General features: G+C 45.5%; 1 protein-coding gene across 1 annotated transcript in view; it reads left to right on the top strand.

Annotated features, from left to right (window-relative positions):
* The first annotated feature begins 238 nt into the window (after window positions 1–238).
* Window positions 239–19,552, top strand: part of CHMP1B (charged multivesicular body protein 1B) — a 36,899-nt gene continuing 17,585 nt past the window's right edge. Inside the window, exon 1 of the mRNA XM_068250060.1 lies at window positions 239–399. Coding sequence (XP_068106161.1) covers window positions 381–399 — 19 coding nt within the window. The 5' untranslated portion in view covers window positions 239–380. The remainder of the gene's footprint in view (window positions 400–19,552) is intronic.

Below are 19,552 nucleotides of genomic sequence, written 5' to 3'. Positions count from 1 at the left end.
CCTCAGCTGCTCACAACACCTGACCTGACTGGCTGCTAGAAAGGTAACAAGACTCCGCCCACCAACAGGCACGTCACGCAGCGCCTACCGACTGACGGATTTTATGAATGAGCTCTGACCACGCCCACCGCATTGGAATGTCAAAGCTGCCCCGCCCCCTCCCTGGCGTCACCAACGGTCACAAGACTCTGAGATCACCCGCCCCGCCCAGCGCCACCAGACAGCGCTAAGCCCCTCCCCCGATACCCGGCGCCCCGTCACACTGGCTGAGGGGACGGTGACGTCATTCGGGAACAGGAAGCGGAGTGCAGAGACACCGGAAGACGGAAGAGGAGAGAATTTCAGAGACACCCGAGAGAAGAAGAGAAACCGGAGACACCATGTCGTCCAGCATGGAGAGTATCCTTATATCACTATCACTGTGCTGGGGAGTCCACTGCTGTGTATATAGTGTGCTGGGGACAATGGGGTGGGAGGGGGTGTGTGTGGTTGTTATTATATTACTATATACACAGTATGGAGAGTGCCCTGCTGTCTGTGCTGCGTACAGTGTGTGCTGGGACACCAGGGGGAGGAGAGGGGTCTGTGTGTGATGTTATTGTTATGTTACTGTACTATATACACAACATGGAGAGAGTATCCTTATATCACTATCACTGTTATTATATTACTATATACACAGTATGGAGAGTGCCCTTCTGTCTGTGCTGCGTACAGTGTGTGCTGGGACACCAGGGGGAGGAGGGGACCTGAGTGTGATGTTATTGTTATGTTACTGTACTATATACACAACATGGAGAATATCCTTATATGGTTATTACTGTACTGTAATAATGGACACCAGGGAGGAGGGACCCTGTAATTGTTATTATATTACTATATACACACTATGGAGAGTACCCTGCTATGTGGACTGGGGACACCAGGGAGGAGGGACCCTGTATTTGTTATTATATAACTATATACACACTATGGAGAGTACCCTGTTGTGTGTACTGGGGACACCAGGGACGAGGGACCCTGTATTTATTATATTACTATATACACACTATGGAGAGTACCCTGCTATGTGGACTGGGGACACCAGGGAGGAGGGACCCTGTATTTGTTATTATATAACTATATACACACTATGGAGAGTACCCTGTTGTGTGTACTGGGGACACCAGGGACGAGGGACCCTGTATTTATTATATTACTATATACGCACTATGGAGAGTACCCTGCTGTGTGTACTGGGGACCCCAGGGAGGAGGGACCCTGTATTTGTTATTATATTACTATATATACACTATGGAGAGTGCCCTGCTGTGTGTACTGGGGACACCACAGAGGAGGGACCCTGTAATTGTTATTATATTACTATATACACACTATGGAGAGTACCCTGCTGTGTGTACTGAGGACCCCAGGGAGGAGGGACCCTGTAATTGTTATATTACTATATACACACTATGGAGAGTGCCCTGCTGTGTGTACTGGGGACACCACAGAGGAGGGACCCTGTAATTGTTATTATATTACTATATACACACTATGGAGAGTACCCTGCTATGTGTACTGGGGGCACCAGGGAGGAGGGACCCTGTATTTGTTATTATATTACTATATACGCACTATGGAGAGTACCCTGCTGTGTGTACTGGGGACACCACAGAGGAGGGACCCTGTAATTGTTATTATATTACTATATACAGACTATGGAGAGTACCCTGCTGTGTGCACTGGGGACACCAGGGAGGAGGGACCCTGTATTTGTTATTATATTACTATATACACACTATGGAGAGTACCCTGCTGTGTGTACTGGGGACACCAGGGAGGAGGGACCCTGTAATTGTTATTATATTACTATATACACACTATGGAGAGTACCCTGCTGTGTGTACTGAGGACACCAGGGAGGAAGGACCCTGTATTTGTTATTATATTACTATATACACACTATGGAGAGTACCCTGCTGTGTGTACTGGGGACACCAGGGAGGAGGGACCCTGTAATTGTTATTATATTACTATATACACACTATGGAGAGTACCCTGCTGTGTGTACTGGGGACACCAGTGAGGAGGGACCCTGTATTTATTATATTACTATATACACAGTATGGAGAGTGCCCCGCTGTCTGTGCTGCGTACAGTGTGTGCTGGGACACCAGGGGGAGGAGGGGACCTGTGTGTGATGTTATTGTTATGTTACTGTACTATATACACAACATGGAGAATATCCTTATATGGTTATTACTGTACTGTAATAATGGAGAATACACTACCGTGTATAAAGTAGGTGCTGGGACACCAGGGAGGAGGGACCCTGTATTTATTATATTACTATATATTCACCATGGAGAGTACCCTGCTGTGTGTACTGGGGACACCAGGGAGGAGGGACCCTGTAATTATTATATTACTATATACACACTATGGAGAGTACCCTGCTGTGTGTACTGGGGACACCAAGGAGGAGGGACGCTGTAATTGTTATTATATTACTATATACACACTATGGAGAGTACCCTGCTGTGTGTACTGGGGACACCAGGGAGAAGGAGCCCTGTATTTGTTATTATATATTACTATATACACACTATGGAGAGTACCCTGCTGTGTGTACTGGGGACACCAGGGAGGAGGGGCCCTGTATTTGTTATTATATATTACTACTAGCTGATTGCCCGGCGTTGCACGGGTAGGTATTTGGCTGGTGTCGGCTCCACCCACTCTTTCTAACCCTAACACACAATTACTCAATGACCAAGCTTGTGAGCCTTGTAGTCTTTGGCATCAGTAATTTGCATTGAAATGAAAAAATCTGATGGGTTGTTTGTGGCTCCACCCCCTTTTCTGAATTTGAACCCCAGTCACCCAATGACCAACTGTACCAGGTTTGAGGCCTGTGCCAATAACAGTGCAAAAATGGTAGCAATTAAATATTCCCTTCAAAAGCAATAGGTGAAGCTTAATACACTTTTGTAGGCTCCACCCACTTTTCTGAATATTGATCCCATTCACTGAGTGACCAACTGTGCAAAGTTTAATAACCCTCCCATTAACAGTGTAAGAATGGCTGCAGTTTACATTTTCCCAGTGAAATTTGTATTTTTCTCCACCCACTGATTGCCCGGCGTTGCCCGGGTATGTTTTTGACTTGTGTTGGTTCCGCCCACTTCTTCTAACCCTAACGCACAAACACTTAATGACCAAGTTTGTGAGCTTTGGTGTCTTTAGCATCAATCATTTGTATATTCCCATAGAAATTAAACAAATCAGATTGGCTGTTTGTGGCTTTGTCGCTCTCCAGCATTTGAACCCCAGTCACCCAATGACCAACTGTAGCAGGTTTGAGGCATCTGCTATTACCAGTATAAAAATGGCAGCAATTTAAATATTCCCCTTGAAAATCAACAGGTGAATTTTGATTGGCTATTATAGGCTCCATATTAATCTCAGTCACCCAGTGACCATCTGGGCAAAGTTTGGGAACCCTGCCATTAACAGTGTAATAAGGCCCGCAGTCTACATTTTCCCAGTGAAATTTGTTTTGCTCCGCCTACTTTTTGTAACCTGGACATACAGTCACTCAATGCCCAAGTTTGTGAGCTTTGGGGTCCTTGGCATCAATAATTTGTATTTTCCCAAGAAATGAAACTGTTTGTGGCTCTGTCCTCTTTTCTAAATTTGAACCCCAATGACTAACTGTACCAGGTTTGAGGCTTGTGCCATTAACAGTGCAATGAATGGTAGCATTTTTAATATTCCCCTTTAAAATCGACAGGTGATTTTGATTGGCTTTTTTAGGCTCCACCCACTTTTCTGAATATTAATCCCAGTCACAAGTAACCAGCTGTGCAAAGTTTGAGATCCCATTAACAGCGAAGAAGGGCTGCAGTTTACAATTTCCCAGAAAAAAATCTGTTTTTGACTCCACCCACTTTTTGTAACCTTGACACACAGTCACTACTCAATGACCAATTTTGTGAGCTTTTGGGTTTCTGGCATCAAAATTGTGTGAATGGAAGCAGTTTATCCAAAAAAAGCAAATCAGATTGGCTGTTTGTGGCTCGACCCCTTTAGTGAATTTGAACCCCAGTCACTTGATGACCGACTGTAGCAGGTTTGAGGCCTCTGCCATTAACAGTGTAAGAATGACAGCAGTTTCAGTATTCCCCTTGAAAATCAATAGGTGAATTTTGATTGGCTCTTGTAGGCTCCACCTACTTTTCCAAATATTAATCCTAGTCCCCCAGTGACCAACTGTGCCAAGTTTGAGAACCCTGCCATTAATAGTGTAAGAATAGCTGCAATTTATATTTTCCCATGTAAAAAGTTAGTTGTTTTTGGCTCTGCCCACTATTTCTAACCTTGACATACAGTCACTCAATGACCAAGTTTATGAGCTGTGTGGTCTTTGGCATCAATAAGTTGCATTTTACCATTGAAATTAAACAAATCTGATTGGCTGTTTTTGGCCCACTCCCTTTTCAGAATGTAAACCCCAGTCTCCCAGTGACTGACTGTATCAGGTTTGAGACCTCTGCCATTAACAGTGTAAGAATGGTAGCAATGTAAATGTTCCCCCTTGAAAATCAATAGGTAAATTTTGATTGGCTGTTTTTAGGCTCCACCCACATTTCTGAATATTAATCCCAGTCACCCAGTGGCCAATTGGGTCAAGTTTGGGAACCCTGCCATGTAAAAAATTAAGTTGTTGGCGCCGCACACTATTTCTAACCTTGACATACAGTCACTCAATTATCAAGTGTATCAGCTTTGGGGTCCTTGGTATCAATACTTTGTATATTCCCATTAAAAAATAAACAAATCTGATTGGCTGTTTGTGGCTCCGCCCCCTTTCTGAATTTGAACCCCAGTCACCCAGTGACCAACTGTACCAGGTTTGAGGCATCTGCTATTAACAGTATAAGAGAATGGTAGCAGCTTAAATATTCCCTTTGAAAACCGAAAGGTGAATTCTGATTGGTTGTTGTAGGCTCCACCTACCTTCCAATTCTTAATCTCATTTACCCAGTGACCAACTGTGCAAAGTTTGAGAACACTGCCATTAACGGTGTAAGAATGGCTTCAGTTTATATTTTTTTTTTAGTAAAATTTGTTTTTGGCTCCGCCCACTTTTTGTAACCTGGACACACACATCACTCAATGACCAAGTTTGTGAGCTTTCAGGTTCCTGGCATCAAAAATGTGTGAATGGAAGCAGTTTATCCACCAAGGAAATCTGATTGGCTGTTTGTGGCCCCGCCCCTTTTGTGAATTTTGACCCCAGTCACCCAAAGACCGACTGTAGCAAGTTTGAAGCCTCTGCCATTAACAGTTGTAAGAATGGCAGCAGTTTAAATATTCCCCTTGAAAATCAATAGGTGAATTTTGATTGGCTGTTGTAGGCTCCACCCACTTTCTCGAATCTTAATCACATTCACCCAGTGACCAAGTGTGCCAAGTTTGAGAACCCTGCGATTAACAGTCTAAGAATGGTCGCAGTTTACATTTTCCCATTTAAAATGAATGGCTGAAATTTGATTGGCTGTTTTATGCTCCGCCCACTTTTCCTGGATTTGTAACCTCGGTCACGAAGTGACCAACTGTGCCATGTGTGGCGACTCTGGCTTGTTTACTGTGAGAATGGCAGCTTTTTACATTTTTTCCATTGACTTGAATGGGTGAAATCTGATTGGCTGTTTGTAGCTCCGCCCACGTGTGCAGGGGGGCCGCGAGACCCCCAGAACGTATCATCCCAGGTAGTAAGGGATCTGTGTACCAAGTTTCGTTCAAATCGGTCAAGCGGTTTTTGCGTGATCGCGGCACATACACAGGCACACACATACACACACACACACATACATACATACATCCGATTTTATATATATAGATACACAGTATGGAGAGTTCCCTGCTGTCTGTGCTGGGACACTAGGGGAGGAGGGGGGTCTGTGTGTGATATTCTTATGTTTCCATACTATGTACACAACATGGAGAGTATCCTTATATCATTATTACTGTGCTGTATAAACACTATGGAGAATGCACTGCTGTGTGTGGTGTGTCGGGGAAAGGGGGGGTTATTATATTACTATATACACAGTATGGGGAGTGCCCGGCTGTCTGTGCTGTGTACAGTGTGTGCTGGGGACACCAGGGAGAGGAGGGGACCTGTGTGTGATAGTATTATGTTACCATACTATGTACTTAACATGAAAAGTTTCCTTATATCATTATTACTGTGCTGTACACACACTATGGAGAGTGCCCTGCTGTGTGTCTAGTGTGTGCTGGGGACAACAGGGCAGGAGAAGGACCTGTGTGTGTCATTGTATTACTATACTACTGTATATTACAGGCTTTCTCAAACAGGGTTCCCTGGAACCCCGGGGTTCCTTCAGTATTTTGCAGGGGTTCCTTAGCGTTTCCCCCCATCGTGGGGGAAGTATAATAGGGGCACATTATAATAGAGGGTACTGTAAAAAGAAGTACTAATTTTGGGGGGCAGAATAATAATGAGCACATTAATAAAAATGCACATTAAAAAAAATAAAAAGGATAAACAGACAGTATAATAAGTGTCAGTGTAATAGGGGGTAGTAAAATATACAGCCACACCTACTTTTAAAGACCACGCCTCCAGCAAAATAAATGCCGGGGTTCATCGAGATCCAAAAATTATTTGCAGCGTTCCTCCAGGGTAAGAAGGTTGAGAAAGGCTGGTATATACACACTAATGAAAGTGCCCTGCTGTGTGTGGTGTGTGTTGGTGAAACTAAGGGGAAGATCTTGTATACTATATTGTATTGTATTATTACTGTTCTATATATATACTATGGGCAATATCCTGTAGTGTGCACTGGGAACATCGGGGTAAGGGTCCTATGTGTGTTATAATATACATTACGGTGATGTAGTGAATAGCACTCTTGCCTTGTAGTGATTGGTCCCCGGTTTGAATCCCAGCCAGTGCGCTATCTGCAAGGGGTTTGTATGTTCTCCCCGTGTCTGCATCAGAATCAATTTATTTGGCCAAATAAATTTGCACTTACAAGGAATTTGACTTGGTAGTAGCTTAACAGACACAGACAATACTGTACAAGGACAGACAGTGTATATATACAGTGGGTTGCAAAAGTATTCGGCCCCCTTGAAATTTTCCACATTTTGTCACATTACTGCCACAAACATTAATCAATTTTATTGGAATTCCACATGAAAGACCAACACAAAGTGGTGTACACATGAGAAGTGGAACGAAAATCATACATGATTCCAAACATTTTTTTTTTACAAATAAATAACTGCAAAGTGGTGTGTGCATAATTATTCGGCCCCCTTTGGTCTGAGTGCAGTAAGTTGCCCATAGACATTGCATGTTGAGTGCTAATGACTAAATAGAGTGCACCTGTGAGTAATCTAATGTCAGTACAAATACAGGTGCTCTGTGAGGGCCTCAGAGGTTGTCTAAGGCCTGGTGCACACCAAAACCCGCTAGCAGATTTTGAAACGCTTTTTGTTATTCTTCTGTAGCGTTTCAGCTAGCATTTTGCAGTTTTGTGAAGCGGTTTTGGTGTAGTACATTTTAGATATTGTTACAGTAAAGCTGTTACTGAACAGCTACTGTAACAAAAACGCCTGCAAAACCGCTCTGAACTGCCGTTTTTCAGAGCGGTTTGCGGTTTTCCTATACTTAACATTGAGGCAGAAACGCATCCACAATCCAAAAAATGCCTCACCCCTGGAGTATGCGTTTCTGCAAAATGCCTCCCGCTCTGGTGTGAACCACCCCATTGAGATACATTGACCAAGCGGATCCGCAGCCGCAATCGGCTGCAGAAACGCTGAAAAAGCCGCTCGGTGTGCACCAGCCCTAAGAGAATATTGGGAGCAACAACACCGTGAAATCCAAAGAACACACAAGACAGGTCAGGGATCAAGTTATTGAGAAATTTAAAACAGGCTTAAGGTGCGTACACACATGCGACTATAGTCGTTTGTAACGATCGTTCCCCCGATCTTTACCAACGACGATCGTTACAAAAAACGAACCACCGACTATTAAGGCAAACGACGAACGAGCCAAATCGCTACAAAAGAAAGTTCTGTCTCGGCGGATTTTAACCAACGACGATCGTTTGCAAAAGTAGTACATCGTTGGAAACGATCGTTCGTACTAGGCTTGACATGCGCATTTCACTATTTCTCCATGGAACTTCTCATTTTTATGCGCAGGCGCAATAGTTGCTTTCTGTGATGTAACGTTCGTTCCAACGATCAGATCGTTACACACATTTTAAAACTACCTTTACTTAGGTCGTTCTTTCATCAATTAAAAGTTCGTTCGTCGTTCTTAACGAACGATCGTTGTCGCATGTGTGTACGTAGCATTAGGCTACAAAAAGATTTCGAAAGCCTTGAACATCCCACGGAGCACTGTTCAAGCGATCATTCAGAAATGGAAGGAGTATGGCACAACTGTAAACCTACCAAGACAAGGCCATCCACCTAAGCTCACAGGCCGAATGAGGAGAGCGCTGATCAGAAATGCAGTCAAGAGGCCCATGGTGACTCTGGGCGAGCTGCAGAGATCTACAGCTCAGGTGGGAGACTCTGTCCATAGGACAACTATTAGTCATGCACTGTACAAAGTTGGCCTTTATGGAAGAGTGGCAAGAAGAAAGCCATTGTTAACAGAAAGCATAAGAAGTCCCGTTTGCAGTTTGCCAAAAGCCATGTGGGGGACACAGTAAATATGTGGAAGAAGGTGCTCTGGTCAGATGAGACCAAAATGGGACTTTTTGGCCAAAATGCAAAACGCTATGTGTGGCGGAAAACTAACACTGCACATCACTCAGAACACACCATCCCCACTGTCAAATATGGTGGTGGCAGCATCATCTCTTCAGCAGGGACAGGGAAGCTGGTCAGAGTTGATGGTAAGATGGATGGAGCCAAATACAGGGCAAACTTGGAAGAAAACCTCTTGAAGACTGCAAAAGACTTGAGACTGGGGCGGAGGTTCACCTTCCAGCAGGACAATGACCCTAAACATAAAGCCGGGGCAACAATGGAATGGTTTAAAACAAAACATATCTATGTGTTAGAATGACCTAGTCAAAATCCAGATCTAAATCCAATCGAGAATCTGTGGCAAGATCTGAAAACTGCTGTTCACAAATGCTGTCCATCTAATGTGACTGAGCTGGAGCTGTTTTGCAAAGAAGAATGGGCAAGGATTTCAGTCTCTAGACGTGCAAAGCTGGTAGAGACATACCCTAAAAAAGCTGTAATTGCAGCAAAAGGTGGTTCTACAAAGTATTGACTCAGGGGGGCGAATAATTACGCACACCCCACTTTGCAGTTATTTATTTGTAAAAAATGTTTGGAATAATGTATGATTTTCAATCCACTTCTCACATGTACACCACTTTGTATTGATCTTTCACGTGGAATTCCAATAAAATTGATGCATGTTTGTGGCAGTAATGTGACAAAATGTGGAAAACTTCAAGGGGGCCGAATACTTTCGCAACCCACTGTAGTAAAGGACAGTATGTAATTTACAGTAGCAGTGAAGGGGGTGAGAGGTGTTTAATTTTCAGTTCTATGCTTTAATGTTTTCCAGTCCTAGCGCGTGTGTGTGTGTGTGTGTGTGTGTGTGTGTGTGTGTGTGTGTGTGTGTGTGTGTGTGTGTGTGTGTGTGTGTGTGTGTGTGTGTGTGTGTGTGTGTGTGTGTGTGTGTGTGTGTGTGTGTGTGTGTGTGTGTGTGTGTGTGTGTGTGCGTGCGTGCGTGCGTGCGTGCGTGCGTGCGTGCGTGCGTGCGTGCGTGCGCGCGCGCACGCGCGCGCTGGGGACACCAGGGGAGTCGTGTGTCTAATAATATACTGTATTTTTATTATTATACTATATACGGTACACACTATGGAGAGTACCTTGCTGTGTGTAGTGTGTGATGGGGACATCAGGAGCAATGTGTGAGTTATTGAACTATCTTATTATTCTGCTCTATACACACTATGGAGTGTACCCTGCTGTGTGTATGTTTACAAAGCTTTCAGGACTCAATCACTCAGGCAACAGTGCAGGTACTGAGTCCAGTATATACACTTTGGTCTGCTATTGCAGAGTGTCCTTTTTTCTATGGCAGGCGAGGAGGGACAAGAATGTGGCGCATTGTTCTGGATCTTCAAATGAGCTTCAGGGTCATGTACACGCTTGATTTTCAGCCAAGTTTAATACTGCTTGTGTTTGCACCTTTAGTTATAGTTATTAGCCTGGTCTATTGGCTTCTTAAAGAAAATGTAATGTAATGAGAAAAACCTCCCCTGGGGGGTACTCACCTCGGGTGGGGGAAGCCTCCGGATCCTATTGAGGCTTCCCCCGTCGTCCTTTGTCCCTCGGCGGCGGAGATAAAGCTCCCCGAACAGCGGGGATGCAAATATTTACCTCCCTGGCTCCAGTTCAGGCGTAGTGCCCGCTCTACTGCGCAGGTGTAAGTCTCCTGTGCCTCCGCAGTAGAGCGGACCCGACAGAGATCGGCTATTTCCGCCTATCTCCGTGCTGAAAGCCGCAACAGCGCCCCCGCTGGAGCCAGGAAAGGTAAATAAATCAGTGCTTGTCAGGCTTGTCGGGGGAGGATTGCCGGATACTTCGGAGGAGCCAGTGCTGGACTGCCTGCAGCTACAGGAGTGGGGGAAGCCTCATTGGGACCCTGAGGCTTCCCCCTCCCGAGGTGAGTACTTTTTTTGTTACAGGTTCTCTTTACAGGAAACCTCAGGGGAAACTAACAAAATGAGCTTTACTTACCTGGAGCCTCCTCCACTCCCTGGCAGCCGACATGTCCTTCGCAGCAGCTCCGGGATCCACTCCTCGCCAGATCGGCCTCTACTGCACCTGCGAGTGCGCTGCTGTCAATCACGCTCACGTGGTCTGGAGCGCTCTGCACAGAACTACAGCCCCTGCGCAAAACGCTGCAAACCATGTGAGCGTAAATGACAGTGCTGCTCGTGCAGTGGATGCCGACCTGGCGATGTCAGCATCCGCAACGGAAGGTATCCTAGGACTCCAGAGCTGCGGTGAGGGACATATCTGCTGCCAGGGGCTGGAGGAAGCCCCGAGTAAGTAAATCTCATTTTGTTCGTTTTCTTGAGGTTTCCTTTAAAAGGAATCCGAGCTGAGAGTCATATGGAGGCTGACATATTTATTTCCTTTTAACAATACCACAATACAATACCAGTTGCCTGGCAGTCCTGATGATCTCTATGGCTGCAGTATGATCTGAATCACACACCTGAAACAAGCATGCAGCTAATCCAATCAGACTTCAGTTATAAACATCTGATCTGCATGCTTGTTCATGGTCTGTGGTTTAAATGATTAGAGGCAGTGGATCACAGGACAGCCAGGCTATGTGCATTGTTTAAAAATAAATAAATATCAGCCTCCATATGTCTTTCACCTCGAAATCCCTGTGAGGGCCCGCGCACACTAAAAACCGCTAGCGTAAAAGAAAACGCTCAGCGCTTTTTGAAGTGATGTTTTTTAAGGCGATTCTAGGCATGTGCAGAGCGTTTTTTATTTTATTTTAAGCATGCCTAGTGATTTTTGGAGCGTTTTGGTGGAGCGTTCTTTTATATTTTGTTACAGTAGAGCTGGAACTGGACAGCTTCTGTAACAAAAATGCTTGGAAAACTGCTCTGATCTAGCGCTTTTCCACTTTCCTATACGTAACATTGAGACTGAATCGCCTCAGAAATCAGCAAAAAATACTGCATGACCCGAGTTTGCATTTGGGGAAAAAACTCTCAGGTGGTAGAGCTGTCCATTCTTCTTGGCTGTCATCAGAGATCCACCACCATACTTGTCACCATACATCTTGTTGCCTCTTCTCCAAAGGGCTGGTGCACACCAGAGCGGTTCTGGAGCCGTTTTTAAAACACTTGCAGGGGGAAAACCGCTTGGCTAATGAAAGTGAATGGGATTGTGCACACCAGGGTGGGTCGTTTTTTCCACAAACGCAAACTCGGGGGGGCTGCAGCATTTTTTAGATTTCTGAGGCATTTCTGCCTTAATGTTAAAGTATAGGAAAGTGGAAAACCGCTCTAAACGCTAGATCAGAGCGGTTTTCCAGAAGTTTTTGTTACAGAAGCTGTTCAGTGACAGCTTTACTGTATCAATATATGAAATCTGCTACCCAAAAACGCTCCAGATAATGCTAGGCATGTTTAGAAAACCTCTCTAGACATACCTAGAATCGCTCTGAAATCTGCTCCAAAAACCTCTAGCGTTTTGCGGATCTGCTGGCGGTTTTTGGTGTGCACTGGGCCATAGTTCAGTTTTGGTCTCCTCACTCAAAAGCGCTTTGTTCCAGAGGATTCAGGACTTGTGTGGATGCTGTTTGGCATATTGTAAGCGGGGCTTTCATGGTTTTGGCCCAGTAAAAGGCTGCTTTCTTGCAACTCGACTGCTATAGACCAACTTTGTTGAAACAGCAATGCTACATGTTTGCAGAGGAGCCTGTATTTCATCTCGCATGGTTTGTAGGTTTTTCTTGGCTCCTCAACAAATGATCCTGGCGGTTGTGGCTGGAGACTTGCTTGGTCTACCTGACCGTGGTTTGGTAACAACAGAACAGAACTGACAGGCATTTTCAGCTCTCTGGATATATGTTTATATCCTTTTTTCTTGATTTATATAATTTGGCAACCTTTTCTTTGTTTGCTGTCTCTGTGGTTTGGTATCCAGCAAAGTCTGTGCTGCTCTGACTAAATTTAGATAGGCTATTTATACAGAGAGACACTAGTTGTAATCAACAAAGGTACAGGTGTGGACACTCCCCTAAATTGAACCTGTATTTGTCAACTTATGTAAATATTATTAACATTTTAATCAGGCCCGTTTGGGTGGTTTCATTTATCAATGTCAGTGTTCTCCCCAGGCTCTTTTAGCCGGGTGCTCCACCCGGCTAGATTTGGTGACCACCCGGCTGTCATTGGCTCAGCTCCTCACCTCCTCCTATGCTGTAAACAGAGTTGTTCCGCATTTTCATCTCGCCCCACCCGGGTACTTTTTCATGCCACCCGGCTACTATTTCATGTCACCCGGCTGGAAACAAATTCTGGGGAGAACACTGAATGTGAAGAAAAAAAAAAAAAAGACACACAATTATGTTAAGACAAGACACAAAACATTTACATTGCGCTTCCTCTGGCGGACTCAAAAGTGCAAGAGCTGCAGCCACTAGGACGCACTCTGTAGGCGTAAGCATTGTTAGGGAGTCTAGCCCAAGGACTCCTTACTGAATAGATGCTGGCTTACTGAACAGGAAGAGACGAGATTCAAGAGTCAGAGCCCTTAACCAGTGCACCTGAGCAACGCCTTACATAAAGTGGACCTGTGCTCTTGCACAGGACAGAAGGAAAAAATAGAGAAATGCACCCTGTGTGTATTTAGAGAGTATAGCCTAATATCCCCTCATCTGTGACTAATCTGAACTGTAATTTGATCTCTCAGCTGTGTCAGATGGCTGCCTCGGCAGCTCAGCTAATTTGTAAACACAGGATGTTATCCCTATGTCTGCTTCCGTAAAAGCAGGAAGTAGACACACTGCAGAGTTATTGCAGGATTTGTATTAGCTGTAACAAGGAAATGTTTTTCTTTAAAGGTTATTATGTTGTTACTTATCTTTTATAGCACAGAGGAAGTTCTGAGTTAAGGGATTCAGCAACAGTCACTTATATTTTCCTACCAATGGAGAATATTTCTCAAATCCTGCCAGTGTGTGATTTTCCAGTTCTATCGACCATTTGATTGGATAATTTTATCGGATCTGGGAGAATCGATTGTTCCGTTTTCATACAATAATACACTTCAGTGCGAGTTCACTTGTGTCCACCACCGAAAACACCATAAAAACTGATGCGCTTACCAGATTCTCACAGACCTTAACTACAGGGTCTGCAATATGGCTTTATGAGGTCAGCAGCAGGAGTCTTCGCAGCCGGCCTCCTCTCCAGACAAGCCGAACAATCTAATCCTCAATTGCAGTATTTCACCAGAAATGAAGCATGCAAAGAGACAATGCACATCTAAGCGTATCTACAGCGATTTTAATAGCTCAATAAAATGACATGAAAAAGTTTTAAAATGTCACTCACATCTGGGCCCTTATGACAGGGACCCACAAGGAAAAACAGCACTTAAAACATAGGACGCCGTCCAGCCACACGTCCGCCTCGCCCGACCGGTTTCACTGTCAAAGTTTCATCAGGGGCAGAAGGGACAGTATGTACAGGACATTACAGGCGAGTCTAGATGCATTCTTAAAGCTCAGATCCAAAAAAGAACACAATAAGAAATCTGTGCCTGGCATGAGAAGTGAGACCACTCAGAGACCTTCGGGTCCTCTTCTCCTCCAGTCCGGGACGGTACCAGCCTACTAGAGTGGGGGCGGAGCTATGTGTATGGTACTCATGTTTTACTACCTACATACTACCTATGTTTTAAGTGCTGTTTTTCCTTGTGGGTCCCTGTCATAAGGGCCCAGATGTGAGTGACATTTTAAAACTTTTTCATGTCATTTTATTGAGCTATTAAAATCGCTGTAGATACGCTTAGATGTGCATTGTCTCTTTGCATGCTTCATTTCTGGTGAAATACTGCAATTGAGGATTAGATTGTTCGGCTTGTCTGGAGAGGAGACCGGCTGCGAAGACTCCTGCTGCTGACCTCATAAAGCCATATTGCAGACCCTGTAGTTAAGGTCTGTGATAATCTGGTAAGCGCATCAGTTTTTATGGTGTTTTCGGTGGTGGACACAAGTAAACTCGCACTGAAGTGTATTATTGTATGTTGATTGAAGACGTTTTACTGAGGCGTTGGACTTTGGCTGCGACACATGTAGTGTTCCACATGATAGGACTTGCTTGGCTGCGCTGATATTGTGTTTTGATTAGATTGTTCCGTTTTCCCCGATTGATGGAAATTGGCTGATATCTCGTCCAATCGACCAAATTACTCGATCGTACAGGATGGAAAATACCAGTCAATCATAGAGGTATTGGCTGCGGTTCACATGATTTCAATCGATACAGGAATTTTGCAGGGCTGAGGAGTCAGTACAAAAATCATCCAACTCAGACTCCTCAGTTTATGAAACCACCGACTCCGGATACCCAAAAATGGCTCCGACTCCTCGACTCCGACTCCTTGGTCTAATACTTACCAAGGCTTGTGGATTTGGTACAAAAATCTTCTAACTCCAACCCCTCAGTTTATGAAAACTCCGACTCCGTACCCAAAATTGCTCCAACTCCTTGACTCCAACTCCGCAGCCCTGGAATTTTGGTGTCAGAGCACGGAGGCACAAGGTCCTTCAGATCGAATTAATGAAGGCAAATCGCCAGGATCTCGCTTGTAGTGTGTGGGCCACGAGTCAATCGACTTTCGATCAACCACACTGTTGTTGCTCATCCAATAAAGGGGATCGCTTTATCACCCTATGCTAAATGAGTACTGTAATGTATGGTTACCTTGTGGGCTAGAGGGGTCTAACAAGGAGTTAGTAGGCAGGAAATCCAGACAGTTCTGAATAGACAGTATAAGCTTTTACTCTGTGTCTATGCTAATAGTAAACTAGCTGCAGTGTGTACTGATTTCTGCTACCCTCAGTATATACAGTATAAGCTGTTACTCTGTGCCTGTACTGATAGTAAACTAGCTGCTGCGTGTGCTGATCTCTGCTGCCTCCAGTATGTACAGTATAAAGGTCCGTACACACGCCGGACTGGAAGCAACGACGGGTCCGTCGTCACCTCCCGCTGGGTGGGCGTTCCAGCGATCCGGGCGGATCGCTCAGAAACAGCCGTATCAGTCTGCAGACAGACTGTACACACGCCAGACTGTCGTTGGAACGCCCACCCAGCGGAGGGGGCCAAAGGACCCGTCGTTGCCTCCAGTCCGGCGTGTGTATGGACCTTTAGCCGTACTGATAGTAAACTAGCTGCAGCGTGTGCTAATCTCCGCTATCTCCAGTATATACAGTTTAAGCTGTTACTCCGTGCCTGTACTGATAGTAAACTAGCTGCTGCGTGTGCTGATCTCTGCTGTGTCCAGTATGTACAGTATAAGCCGTTACTCTGTGCCTGTACTGATGGTAAACTAGCTGCAGCGTGTGCTGATCTCTGCTACCTCCAGTATATACAGTATAAGCTGTTACTCCGTGCCTGTACTGATAGTAAACTAGCTGCAGTGTGTGCTCATCTCTGCTACCCCCAATATGTACAGTTTAAGCTGTTATTTTGTGCCTGCACTGATAGTAAACTAGCTGCAGTGTGTGCCGGTCTCTGCTACCCCCAGTATGTACAGTATACGCTGTTACTCTGTGCCTGTACTGATAGTAAACTAGCTGCAGCATGCTGATCTCTGCTGCCTCCAGTATGTACAGTATAAGCTGTTACTCTGTGGCTGTACTGATAGTAACCTAGCTGTAGTGTGTGCTGATCTCTGCTACCTCCAGTATGTACAGTATAAGCAGTTACTGTGTGCCTGTACTGATAGCAAACCAGATGCCACCATGAACCCCGCCCCCTCCCCAGGCCTACACCCACAGGTGTGGGAGTACCTGAGGTAGGGATGAGCCCCTTGTCCTATCCATGGTGAAGGGGAGGCTTTCCTGCCTCTTTCTTCCGGAGGCCCCCCTCCCCCCCCCTCCACCCCAATACCATGGACCTGTAGGCTGGTATAGCTCAGGCTGCGGAGCCCCACACAATCCAAGCTCCGAATTCTGGCCATACCAGCCTGCCAAGGTGACAAGGGGTTAAAGATACCTGGGAGAGGGGCCCCAAGCTTTCTGCTTCCTTAAAATGTGTCAAGTGTGTAGACGGTATTCGGAATTAGTATATATTAGTGTATCACACCAAAATGTCATTTTACGGAATTAAAACATTTTTTTTTCTCCAAATGATTTTCTCAAAAACTACAAGGACTTATTGAATTTTTTTTTCTTGTCTCCATTATTCTCCCTAAAGCCCCATCTACACAATACAATTCTTTGTGCGATTCGATTACGATTCTATTTACGATACGATTAAATCCGACATCCCAATAGGGATTCGATTCAATTCGATTTGCCATTGTTTTGCAATGGCAAATCGAATTGAATCGAATCCCGATCGGACATGTCGGATTTAATCGGATCGTAAATAGAATCGTAATCGAATCGCACAAAGAATCGTATCGTGTAGATGGGGCTTAAGATATCTTGCAAATTTAGTGAAGCCAGCATTTATGGGGGCTTCAAAATTAACTGTGGAAATTCGGAATGAAAATTTTAAATTTAGAATTCCATGGAATTGTATTGCTTGTCCCTAGAGGCCAGTAATGATCAAAGTGTCTCTAGTTAGTGCCGCTGGTAGAGGCTAGTGTAGTGTGTGGAGGCTGCTGGCAGAGTCCTACATACAGGGCAGTAATGATTGAAGTAGTAGAGGCAGGGCCGGATCTAGCATAAGGCACTGTAGGCACTTGCCTACAGGCGCCTGATGATGGAAAGGCCGGCTCACTCCCTTCCCCGAGCACCTCCCCCCTCCTTCCTTATGCAGAGTCCCAAGCACAGCATAAATGAGAGGTTACTCACCTGGCTCTCAGCATTCCATTGACGAGCTCTCCCTTCAGTCTGGTGCACCACTAGATACTTAAAGTTAATGGGAACTGCTGAATAAAAAAATAAACCAGATACTTACCTGAGGCACTGATCTGCAAACTCGGCTTTCCAGCTGTTAAGGAACTACAAGTCCCACAATGCATTTGCCTTTATGAATCATGACTGTGGCTGTCAGACTCCTGCAATGCATTTTGGGACTTGTAGTTCCTTAACAGCTGGAGAGCTAAGTTTGCAGATCACTGAGTCCTAAGGAGAGGCAAGGATCTGGGTCCTATAGAGCATTCCTGCTCCTCTAAGGATCTTTCGTTCCACTGCAGGCTCCGCGGTGGCAGTATTCGATCAAGTAAGGGCTGGTTCAGACGGACGTTTGGAGGCGTTGCGTTTGCTGGCGTCGCGTTCAGCAGCGTTCGTGTGCGTTTGGATGCGGTCGCGTTTTTTCTTCCCCTAGGGGGACATTAGCCGTCGCGGTTAACCTCCCCTGGAAGCTACATGTAGCTTCCAGGGGCTCCTTGAACGCCAGGGAAAATCGGGACCCAAACGCCGCGTTTGTGTAAACGCGCTTGAAAGCTTGGTACAAACGCTCCCATTCACTTGAATGGGAGCGTTTAACACCAAGCCCTGAACGCTGGCTGTAAACGCTCTGCAAGCGTCCGTCTGAACCAGCCCTAAGTCAAATCCTGCTTGCCGTGGCTGAATGGGGGTTTCAGAAGTCTTCAGGAGCCCAAGTGCTCCCAAAGACACGTACTGCGCTCGCTCATGCAGGTGCAGTACAGAGCACTCGGCTTCCGAAGACTCCTCCGGTGGGCGATTCATAGGGGCAGCCAGCAAGGGCATCGAGCGAGGAGGGGGAAGGCTCAATAGGACCCAGAGCCTTCCCTCCCCTTAGGTAAGTATCTGGTTCATTTTATTTTAGCGGTTCCCCTTGACTTTAATACTGAGGGGACCTCTGGCTACCTACTAAGGGGCACCTGTAGCTACCTATGAAGGGCAAGGGGAGAAAGGGAGAAGTGACACTTGCGGTGCAGTCCGGTTCGGTGAGGTTTGTAGGTTCATGGAGGATGACGTGTAGGGTGTCAGGACATCTTTGCCCATAGGCTCCTGTGATGTAAATGTAAGCCTGGATACAGAGGCTAGTGTAGTGTGTGGAGGCTGCTGGCACAGTCATACGTACAGGACAGTAATAATGATTGATGTGGACAAAGGTTGAGTATGATCAGATTTGGATTGATATTGTGTACTCAGCAGACATGTGACCAGACCTCATGCACTCCTGACTGCACTCGTCACGGCGTCATGTGACCTGCCTCGGGATGTCATGTGACGTCAGCAGGGAGTGTAGTCGCTAAACTGGCCTAACCAGTAATGTGAGACTCGGAGGTTATTATTCAGGAATCTTGTCCTGATGGCGACAGATGTTCCCGGGCAGAAATAGCGGCAGGAGGGGGGCTGATGTGTCCAGATGGCACGGGGGGGGGGGGGGGGTGTTATATAAATAGCACATATTGCCGCACACGGACCCCAGTGACGTAGGAAGATGACATCTGCTTATGGCCATTCAGGCTCTGTGTTTTGTGTCTTCATGAAGCGAACATTTAAAGGGAACCTAAACTGAGAAGGATGTGGATTTTTCCTTTTAAAATGATACAAGTTACCTGACTCTCCTGCTGATCCTGTGTCTCTAATACTTTTAGCCACAGCCCCTGAACAAGCATGCAGATCAGGTGCTCTAACTGAAGTCAGACTGGATTAGCTGCATGCTTGTTTCAGGTGTGTGATTCAGCCACTACTGCAGCCAAAGAGCTCAGCAGGGCTGCCAAGCAACTGGTATTGTGTAAAAGCGGATCCGAGTTGAAAAACTTACTATAACAAGTAACTTGTCTATATATCTTATCT

Source organism: Hyperolius riggenbachi, chromosome 8 (genome assembly GCF_040937935.1).
Source record: "Hyperolius riggenbachi isolate aHypRig1 chromosome 8, aHypRig1.pri, whole genome shotgun sequence".
In the NCBI taxonomy this organism is placed as follows: Eukaryota; Metazoa; Chordata; class Amphibia; order Anura; family Hyperoliidae; genus Hyperolius; species Hyperolius riggenbachi.
This window is presented reverse-complemented; position numbering and strand designations above follow the sequence as displayed.